Source organism: Pseudomyrmex gracilis, unplaced genomic scaffold (assembly GCF_002006095.1).
Source record: "Pseudomyrmex gracilis isolate BER0280 unplaced genomic scaffold, ASM200609v1 scaffold_220, whole genome shotgun sequence".
In the NCBI taxonomy this organism is placed as follows: domain Eukaryota; kingdom Metazoa; phylum Arthropoda; class Insecta; order Hymenoptera; family Formicidae; genus Pseudomyrmex; species Pseudomyrmex gracilis.
Window position 1 is genome coordinate 143,952 of NW_018020804.1, and position 11,312 is coordinate 155,263.

At 34.5% G+C, this 11,312-nt stretch overlaps 2 protein-coding genes across 3 annotated transcripts in view; both read right to left on the reverse strand.

Annotated features, from left to right (window-relative positions):
• Positions 1-6: 6 nt before the first annotated feature.
• LOC109858717 (Fanconi anemia group D2 protein homolog) lies at positions 7-8,298 on the reverse strand. Its single transcript, XM_020436235.1, has 15 exons — positions 7,078-8,298; positions 6,725-6,998; positions 6,232-6,591; positions 5,786-6,143; positions 5,244-5,680; positions 5,041-5,132; positions 4,610-4,784; positions 4,139-4,396; positions 3,602-3,932; positions 3,033-3,342; positions 2,733-2,939; positions 2,353-2,650; positions 1,892-2,109; positions 1,440-1,648; positions 7-1,295 (listed from the first exon to the last, which is right to left on the reverse strand). Exons 1-15 carry the CDS (start codon positions 7,910-7,912, stop codon positions 1,149-1,151), a joined length of 4,509 nt encoding a protein of 1,502 aa, XP_020291824.1. The 5' UTR covers positions 7,913-8,298; the 3' UTR covers positions 7-1,148.
• A 462-nt stretch (positions 8,299-8,760) lies between these two features.
• LOC109858712 overlaps positions 8,761-11,312 on the reverse strand; it is an 8,967-nt gene continuing 6,415 nt past the window's right edge. The window contains exons 1-3 of one of the 2 annotated variants that reach the window (XM_020436227.1): positions 10,616-11,306; positions 10,360-10,529; positions 8,761-9,793 (exon numbers count right to left, since the gene is read on the reverse strand). In XM_020436227.1, coding sequence (XP_020291816.1) covers positions 9,231-9,793; positions 10,360-10,528 — 732 coding nt within the window. In that variant the 5' untranslated portion in view covers position 10,529; positions 10,616-11,306 and the 3' untranslated portion in view covers positions 8,761-9,230. Of the gene's footprint in view, positions 9,794-10,359; positions 10,530-10,615; positions 11,307-11,312 lie in introns of those variants that run through there. The other variant, XM_020436228.1, reaches the window with a different exon arrangement.

Sequence of the window (11,312 nt, forward strand, 5' to 3'; positions counted from 1 at the left end):
CGCTTTCCTTCAACGTTATCCATCGACGTTCCCCCTCCAGACCGGCGGAGCGACGGAGACAGCACCTGGATGCATATCGTTCCGTCCTTTAGAAGACGCGGACAACTCCTCTCACAGAACGCTGGGTCTATTTATATATAAGTCTATGATGTGCATCTTTTATTGTTACAAAAGTATTATGGTTACTTTATGTTAGATGTGCTCATTTGTTCAAATGATGTTGCAATGTGTATGAAGAACAGTCGTAAGAATCGCACACAAAATGACATAAACTGCATTTGCATGTAGCAACAAAGGCCCTTAGCGTAATAGGCCAAATTTTAAGAATAGGAAGAAATGTTAAGTAAGAAATTCAAATTAATTGTTTACAAATCAAGAAAATAGTATAATGTATCATAGTAAGAAAGAAGAATTTGGAACAAGTAATCTATTTCGTTTCTCTTGTTTCATGTAACATTATTTCAAATCCCTTTTCTACATATTTATTATGTATTTTTATTCCTAATATTTTCTCTATTGTGCTCAGGGCCTGAGTGTTCGTTCCATCTTCCTGCTGGTTATGTTCTTTTGATACAAGTTTTTAAAAATGTCTGGAAAATCCTAACAAATTTTAACAAAATGTATCAGAACATTATCAACAAAGAGATGGCTTGTATCAAAAGAGAGAGTTAGGATTAAATTGAAATGTGATAATTCGGAACCAAGTTCACTAAACGTGGATTTGGCTTTATTCGTAATTTGATGTTTGATACAGGCTTTATTATTATATATATATGTAGAAAACTTGTTTTATATGCTCTTTCTCACACTAGTGGACACTGGTAACCAAACAGGGTCTTGGCAGTTTAAGATAGAATGTACGATATATAGGTAAATCGTCTTTGTATAGAGCTATATTGTTCTATTCTATAAACTACCAAGAATAGTAAACGTTTGTATTTTACATATCTGTTATATATTTTTATTCGTACTTAGTAATTTATATCACGAGAAAAAACGGGCAAAAACGCCCGTACATAACACGTGAATACATGCGCGCTTGCATGTTTCAAATATCTTCTTTTATATTTGTTTAAATAATAATGACAAAAATAAAAAATAAATTTTAAATTATTTCATAATTATTTCACGGCGTACGTTAAACACAACTATAAATCATCGTCTTCAATGTCTTCATTGTCTGTTTCTTCTATCGGATCTTCGTCTAAATCAGAATCTAATATTTCAGACGACGCATTTATCGCTTCCTCAGAAATAGCGTCCATTTCTGGTAACGTAGTTTCTTCCGACGATGTCTACAAATATAATAAATTAGTATACGAATTAATTGCTTCTCCTTGTTTGCTTATTTCTTTTTTTTTTTTTTTGACTTGTGTTAATGTATGGCAATAAAACAAATCAAAGTTCGTGTATATATAAAAAAAAAGAGATACGGATACCTGTGAAAGAATTTCACGGCCGTCTAAATTTTTATTGACAAGATTCCCCATCCAAAAAGCTGATCCGCTATCGTTGAGTACCATCATTGCTTTGACACTGTAAAGCAGCTTCTCTGCTAATGATTTTGCCGCAGGTATATATTTAGTCATCAGCAAATTTTTCTTTTCTATACCGTCAACACAAATCGCACTTAAGTAGCGCGTACCACCTAAACATATACAAAGTCAATGCCATTATATTTCTTTTTTTTAAAAAAAAAAAGATTAATCTCATGTATAAGTCGTATCCGTTTGTCAACTAAATAAATTTTTTTATATAACATTATTAATTATATATATATAAATATATGTAAAAGAATTAATAAACTCCATTATTATATAAAATTATAAGATCGCGGCATTTTATGCGCGTGTGTGTTTATATGTATATATTAAAAAAAGTAATTTCTTACTTTGCATAATTTTCAAAATACTAATAACATCATCTGTTTGATATTTCAAGTTGTGTTCGAGTATTGGCATGCCAGTGTTTAGAAATTGTTTTATCAATAGAGGCATGTATCGTAGAAACAATTGTACGGTGGCCTTTCGCTTTAAAGTTTTACATATCTGTATAAGTTTTTGAATATTCGAAGCAACATTGCGCCATACTTGTATTCTCTTTGGATCTCTGAAACATATATGTATACATGTAAATTAAAAACAAAAAATTATATATATACATTAAATATATATATATATATATATATATATAATTATTATTAAATTTATAATAAGAAAGCAACATATATAAATGCCCCAAAAAATTGCGCACATTAATTTAAACTCGCGCGCGCATTGAATATTTTTACACTGAGTGCGGACAAGCTTTTTAAATTGTCAAAAAAACACATAAAGTAAAAACTGTACTTACGAGTTTACCGTTAACAATGATATATTGATACCCTTGATGAAACCATCGAACAATTTCTTATACAATAAGTGGAAGGTATTTCCATTTATCGAAGGAATTCTCGTTAAATTATTTCCACCTTCTTCGAAATTGGAAACTTCACTCGGTAACCATTCCAAAATCGATGTTACCGTATCCAACGGCGAAGGTTCGTTGTCTATCCAATTGTTCAATAACTGATTAATAAACAATCTATATTGCGAACCGGTGTGCTTGTCTTCAAACCATTCCAGACAGAGAAATCCATATGCTAATTTTGCTAAATCAAGAGAACATGAAAAAATGAGCAATTTTGTTGTGAATGCGCGAACTCTCTCTTCAATAAACAATCGGACATTTACCGTGTTTGTTCTTGTATTGTTGGGTGTAGGTTTCTGAATGTTTCATTAACGACTGACACATGTTGACGAGAGCGGTAGCTAATGATATTTCGGTAGCTATGTCTGACAACGATTCGAAATACTTGTACGATTCCGCGACAAGTTCCTTGCAAGACCGCAGTTGCGCATTGTTTTTGTCAATTTGTTTGGCCAGAGTACGCAGTCCTTCTACAGAGAGAAAGATATATATATATCGACGCGAATATGATTAACATGCCACACGCAAATCTTCAAAATTAAATAACAAAAAAATGCGCATACCGCGCAGCAAAGTGTTGTACGTTACGCTGAAAAATCCCTTCCAATTGAAAATTTTTGCGAGAAGACACAGCAACAATCTCGCGGCTTCTCTCAAATCGCACGTATTATTTTCTCTTAGTTTATTGACAACGTCGTCCAATTTGGCACAGATCTTTGGCAACAAGTTTATTAGATCTTTCACAAAAGATTCGGAAGCTTCGCTTTCGAATATCGACAGAAGTTCCCTCACGACGAAAGAGGCTTGCTTTGTTGATATTGTTTGCGTTCCAAGCTGCGACGATTCTATCTTGACATCCAGAAGATGGGCTATCTACATGTACAATAACGTTATATGACCGAACATTCCGTATATTCGACAATTGTTTTTTTCAAATTCTATGTAGAGTGTTATATTTTAAAATTGCTACATATTTTTCTAATTACAGGCCAACAGATTTTAGACTAGAAATTTGTATTAAATAAAGTATAAATTTTCGCAACGTTTAAACAATCAATGTGTTTAAAACTAACTAGTGCAAATATTACTCATTTTATAAATATTATTTTCAAATAAAAATAATTTGACATACCTTTGCGTCAAACTTTCTAAAATACGCTGGATTCTTAGAACACAGTGTGGAACCGAACTCCCTCGACGACGTGTTCTCCGCAGTTGCGTTAGATTTCTTTTTTTTACCTGTCTTCTGTCCTTTTTTACTAATCTTCTTTTCGATTGTTACAAACGGAGGTAGTGGAAAGTAATGAAAGTAACACGGTGACGGTTGATATTTTGTGTCGCATAAAAGTAACAGTGTATTTAGTTCACCTTGCAAATATATTAAATTATCTAAACGTTTTAGTACTTGGTTTTGTAGCAAAAGATCTGTTTGTGTGACAAAACCCGTAATTACTTCTCTAAACCTGTAAAACACACACATATTCTTTATGTAATGTATTTATAATTTGAGAGAGAGAGAGAGAGAAAAAGAGACGAGAAGAAAAAGATGAATAAAATAATAGAAAAAATTTACAATCATATCATAAACAATTATTGCGACATAAAGTTTTCACATCGTGTGAATAAAGAAAGTTTATAAAAATTAAAATTAATAATTTTTATAAATTACCAATTGATACCGCATATAACGAGATCCAGTACCGAATGGTCTGGTATATCAAAGTTTTGGGGCATCAACATTCCACATCCCAAAAGAGCGTCTATAGCCTCCAATTCTCCTCGGCTGCTAAGCCTCATGTAACATGTCTTGAGAAGTCGAAACAATATCGGTGCGATTGGACCGCTTCGTTTATTTCCAAAATTTAAAACGCAACTTTGCGGCTCACTTTCAACGTTATTCAGTCCAAATTTAGGTACCAAATCGTCGCTGTAATACAAGTATTTTTATATAATGCTTTTTTGTTATTTCAAAACACACGACTCTATTTATAAATAATATTTAATAAAAGTTCATATTTTCTACTCGCTAAAATATCTCAAATCTCTGTAGCAAACTAATATGAAAATTTCTCATAACACAATTCTTATTTTTTCCTAATAGAATTTTAAATAAAAGAACGATTTAAAGTATCACACTTACTTCTGTTGTATTTTATCCGTCATATATGTGTTAACAAATTCATCCTCGATACGGTTACTTATTGTTCGAACAAAATTCGCATCTATAGATTCGGTTTCGGCAATTATTTGCGCTAATTGATCATAAAACAAAGGTAGCGATTTTGAACAACTTTTCACGCTTTTCATTACTCTATCTGTAAACAATTGCAACTTACAAATAATTGTCGTATATTTACACTAAAGCATATATATGAAAATTTATTAAAATTTTACTTCTTTCTCTATCTCTCTTGTTGTGTAATAAACTAATTCCAAATACAGAAGAAAAAAACTTCGAAATAGTTTTCGTTTGTTATTCGTTATTTTTATAAACTGTATTATTTAGTTACAGCTTATATTACAATTTGTAATAACACATGTGTGTGTGTGTAATAAAATAAAAGCACATACCAAATAACTTCAAAGCCTTATCACTAGTTTCGGTCTTCACTGCTGAATGTTTTATCGCCATTACCGCACCCATCACACCTTTGCATTTTGTACTGAAATGTGTAAAATTTATTTTAACGCATTACATATATGTACAAAAAAACAAAAAAAAATAAAATAAAATAAAATACAGTGTATTTAATTCTGTCCAATTTCTGTCTTACATCGGTTTGGCAGCGGACAATTGTTTTTGCAACAATATAAATAAATCATCTCTTAATAATTCCGAAGCGGAATCGTCGATCAAGCACAGCTTGTGCAACAAGTCGCTCAAAATCCCAACTTCCTCAAGTCCGAAGCAATCTATCTTTTCTAATAAAATTCTCAGATGATTGCAGTGCGTCACCAAACAATCTCTCTCTACCGTGTCCTCTGCCATTTTACAGAGCACGGTAAGCGTGTGTTTCATGGTTTGATCGTTGTTACCCATGAGAAGAATGATCTTCTCTATGATCTCACGTTGTTTGTACGCGAACGTGTCTTTCTGAATGACAAACTGCAAGCGGAACCACTCTATGCCAAAACTAATAAACACGTAATCTTTGGACTTTAATAATTTACTTGCCAGTTGCAATATTAACGGTTGCAATTCTTGAACAACCTGAAAAAAAAATGAATAACTCGATAAAATTTATAATATTCCGTTCAAGTTTTAGATATTGTTTTTTTTTTTTGTTTTTCTCATTTACACAAGATGCGTGCAAACCTGTTTGTAATCATTGTAAAGCGTGTGGAGCAAACTTATTCTGTAAAATCCACACTGCACATTTTGCTTCAACAAGGTTTCGGCAATTTTTGGCTTCGCCGTTCCGCCAAATATCAGAAGCAAAACGATTAGATCCAACGGCTTTGGATTCTTATTGATATCTTTTATCACATTTAACGCGGAATGCATTATCTCTTTGTTCAATAACATACATATTTTTAACGCTTTAACTATTTGTACTTGATTTTTGTAACAGTCCTCGATACTGTCTCCAGCCAGTGGTTGCGTTTCCATATTTCGCAGCGCGAGCACGAGTTGCTTGACAATTTCGGGACTTGCGCAATCATTAAGCAAAAACCTGCGATCACACACAATCAAGGAGATCTTAAATAAGCGCAGCGCTGACAAAGACACGCATAAAATAATAAACAAACAACAAAATTTACTTAATGACGGTCGGTATAAATTCCACTTTCATGTTTGTTTTTAACAAATGTAATATTTTAAGTTTGTATTCTTCCAAATATTCTTTGCTAAGATTGAAGCTGGTGATGCAGTCTAAAATTGTAGCCGTCAGTTCGCAATTTTCTTCCAACATGTTCGTTAGAATCTCGGCGATGTGTTGATGTTGGGTATCCGACAATATGTCAGGCAAGAATAGGACAATTTCACGTTGAAACCACGAAGGACACGTTTCCAGTAGCTGTTCTATGTTTGTAGTTAATACGTCAACATCGGCTATGGTGTCCAAAAATCGGAACTGATGCAACAGTAGCAATGCCCAGGGAATTTTCTCTGGACTATCACTAGAACAAATTTATATAAAATAGTTTTTATATTCAGAATTTTTATTGTGTTCATTTTATATCGCACGTTTCCAATATTGCAATAAATTTTAAAAACATGCAACGGAGACACAAATAGATATTATATACATACGCCAGGAGAACAGATTCATTAAGTTTAGACACAAAGATGTTATACACATCCGTTTGGATTTCTGTAACTTCCAGCAGTATTTTTGCAAGAGACATATTGTTCAGAACGCTGTAACTCTTGTTGTCGGTAGACAACTCCATGTTGCTTAACATATTTTGAAAATTCTCTTCGTCCTGAACATACTGTTCCAAGGAATCGACAATGTCCTTTTTCTGATACTGCTTTGAATTAAAAATTTTTCTCATCTTCCTTTTGGCAATCGATGCGGAAACATCTGTGTGCAAAAACGTTTTGGATAAAAAAATTAAATGCCATTTAAACAGAATATGTGAAACAAAGAAACAAAAACTTACTGAGTACGTATACACCATCGGTTGACAATGTAATTCCGCTTTTTTGCAGGAAATTCACAAAAACCGACGATACATGACGAGGTTTCGAATGTTCTCTTGTATTCTTCGATCCGTACTTGTCTGATTCCACGCATGAATTAAGTTCTGCGTTCTGTCTCTTCTCAGAAACATCATGTTTAGCGGTTGGCTTAACGGGTGATGATCTGCGAATGGAAGAAAGTAATTTCTCGGGAGAATCATAATTACCATTACCAATTTTGCCGGTACGCTGCGAGTTTCTGCTCGATAAAATTTTATTCTGTTTCTTCTTAACAACCGCGGACTCGTCGTCGTCGCATGAGAGATCGTCCAAATCTCGCTTCTCCAAATTTGTATTCTGACATCCACCACCGGTTAATGCGACCGATGATTTTTCTGTCTTCTTTGTTTCCGATATTCTAGTTTCTAACGAACATACATTCTCCCGCTGGCTCGTATCGAAGATTCTGCTAGATGATATTTTATCAATCGCTTCTTTCGTCACCGACGACTTGGTTGTTTTCAACAACTTACTGCTAACACAAAAATTATCATTTTCTGATAAATCATTGTCAACCTCGTTAAAACTTCGTTTTTTATTTTTATTGATAGAAGAAATACTACTCAGTGGCGAATGATTCAGTGATTTTAACACCGACGATCGTATAGATGACAATCTGTCATCGTCGAACGATGATTGACTCTTCTCTTGGATACTGTCTCTTGTTTGTTTGTTGCCAAAGACAGTGTCGCTTCTTTCCGACGACTGGCTGACCGGCAATAAATTTTTCTTAGACAACAATTTTCTTCTGTCCATATTTGATTCAGAAAGTTTTTTTTCTTCTTCTTTTTATTTGTTGCAATTCAAACCTCTCGCGTTTGTGCGATGTGTTGTCTTTTTAAAACTTTCTTCAGCCTCTTCAACTGGAAGCTATTGCTGTTTTTCTTTAAACATCCTTTATTATTTTTTCTTCATTATTTTTTTCCTTACGTGATCTTTCACGTCAGCCTCAAATTAACTTTTTGTTTTTAGCACCGATTAACTCTGACAACACCATAATAAATTAATATTTTACATTTGGATCTTACAGCGTATGTTCGCAACCGATGCAACAAGTTGAATCGTGTCCAGAGCGACGAATGACGTCACTCTGATGGATTTCATCAAATTGGCGCCAAAAATCGGGTGCGTTCAGACAACTCAACGGTTGAGAGATCATCACTTATGATAGGACTGTTCTTCAAAATCTGAGAAGCGGTTCCAACAGTATGATCCAATCAGAATTGATTATCTCTCAACCGTTGCGCAACTGTTGAGTTGTCTGAACGCACCCAATAAAGCCGGGAACACATGAAAAAGCTGAAGTCTCGTACAGACGGAACGTTTCGATAACCAATCGAAATGCTGCTTTTCCATAAAAGAGCAAGATGCTGATTGGTTACCGCGTTGTTTCACGGTCACGCGTAATACGTTGACGCGATTGTCTACAGAAGTCATTGAACAAACGAGAGACCGGGATTCTCAAGAGCGCTTGAAGGAAATCTTGCGCAACCAACTTTTCAATTGGCAGCGAATGAAATTTCAGAGAGAGAGAGATCTGATTTAATTTTTCAATTTTTTTGAGAATCATGTTTGTAGAAAATTCGATTTTCTTTAAAACAGTACCTGATAAAAGATGTACATTGTACATTTTATTTAAACATTTATATAAAATTTGTGTGACAAAGTCTCTCTCGGTATTAAACTATTTGAGAAAACGGAGCGTGCGAGAAGTCCGGCTCAATCACCGGCTAAAAGATTGTTGTTTTTTTATACATCGAATATTAATCGAATTAATATTCAATTTCAATTGCTGTACAATTTAATTTAACGTGTTAACAAAAATATATTTTTGCGTGTACATCCAGCGCATCTGGGCCTTGTTACTTCTCTCAATTGTTTTATTTACAACCAACTCTTGTTGCCTCAGTTTTATAAAAAGTTTCTCTCGCCGATCAATCTCGCGAGATTGGCGCATTCTTATTTCTAATCGCCAGTGTTTTCGCTGAACGAGTGTTAGAGCGGAGACCAGTTGGTTTTAAGTTGAATCAAAATTACGACACGGTTCTAGAACGAGAACCGTTTCTTTTTTTTTTCAAAACTTCAAACAAAGAGGAATATCGGAGGAGCACATTTCTTCATCAAACGCTGCGACAGATTGCTTGGGATTGTTAATGAACACAGGCAATTCTTGAGACGATACTTCTTCGTATTTGTAATATCGATCCGGAATATTCGGTTCCTCTAATTTATTCGCGTCTCTTTTAACTTTATCTGACTCGGAACTGCGAGTTGAAACGGAAGTGTTTTCCGCGCATTCGTTTGTCGCTTTGTCCGTGTTATCCGCTGTTTTATCAGCGACACTGCAGTTTCTCAGGTTCGACACGGTTTCGAACAAAATATCCGCGGGTTTCTCGCACGAACCGTCGTTACCTATGTCCAACAGATTTGTATTTGCAATTTTATTCGCATCGTTTGCCACGTTGTCACAAGGACCGTTAACTTCCGAGACGAATTCCGACGCCGAGCCTAATATCAGAGAATCACCGAATACATTCAGCTGATGTATCTGTTGCTGTTTCAACAACTGATCTACAACCGTGTCGCTTATATCAACGGAAGCTGCTGGACCGCAATCGGGCCTCTTCGGTCTTTCTTCTGCAATCAGAGCCAAGTTTTTTTATATATGCGTAACCGAAATAAAAAAAACATATACTCAATAGTTCGCTCGTGAAATTGTCAAAGTTGAAACAGGCCGATACGAGCAATAATCACAAGTTGGTCTGTGTATAAAGTATTGGATTTATTTTAAATATCACAAACGTTTCGGTTCTTAGGATTGGACCTTCTTCAGTGTGAATGATACAATGATACAATGATACATTGTATCATTGCCCATGTTCAGCAGACTGAGCAGATCAGCGAGCGCTTAGTGATTCTTCAATATGATTGGTTTCTACACTTTAGATCCAGCGAAGATCTAAAGACAAGATTCAATCATATTAAAGAATCACTGATAGCGTTCACTGATCTGCTCAGTCTGGTGAACGTGGCCATTCACACTGAAGAAGGTCCAATCCTAAGGACCGAAACGTTTGTGATATTTAAACAAATCCAATACTTATACACGACCAACTTGTGATGATTATGTGCTCGTATCGGTCTGTTTCAACTCTTAAAAAACATATACATTTGTGTACTGATGTAAAACAAAAAAGTTTTACGTTTTAATATGTCGCACGCTACGTAATCGGCAGCTCTGAACAATTCTGCTTTCATCAGAAGATCCAACAACGTTCTCAACGTTGGTCTCTTTCTTCCCATTGTGCTCCACTCGTCCAAAAACATCTGAGCCGCGTTGCGCTTGTCTTTGCACGCTGTTTGTTCTATCATACTACAAAAACACAAAAAAAAGACACCACGTGAATTCATTAAAAAAAAATTAAACTCTTGTGTTTAAAGATTTTATAATTTTATTACGTCAAATATTTGATTGAATTTTTATTTCGCAATACATCGTCTTTCGAGATTTACAGAGAACACATACAGAGAAAATAAATTAAAGCGAATTCACACAATTTTTGATTGTTTCCGAATAACACGCGAGTCACACACGCAGATATGAGATGCTTGGTTTTTTTTTTTTTTTGGCAAAAACACATCTCAATTGCACTAAATGACATTTGATTTTTTTAATTTATCTTTATATGTAGATATAAAGACACACACTCTCACGAGCGATTGTTGCAACACACATTACATGCGTGACTCACGATGACAAATCTTTTGATTGAGAAGACAATATAACACCGCGATGTTGTAATAAATTTTTTTTTTTTTAAGATCGACGTGCGGAGCGCGACTCTTTTTCAAGTCTCTTCTATCACAGTTCTTGTTGATGCAACAACAAATCTCTAGGATCGCAAACTTAAACAACAAGATTTAGAAACTAAAAGAAACAAAAGATTTTCTAATTCCATCTACCTGATATGATCGTTATTAAATTTGGGAACATTTTCGCGTTTAACCACAAGAGCCATAACTTTTTTCCACGAATCGGAGAAGTTCAATATGTTTCCTAGGGTGTACAATTCGGCGGGTTTCAATTTACGTATCTCCGTGTCCAGGCACACAGCACACATGTTCGAAATAATAATAAAAAAAAAAAAAAAAAAAA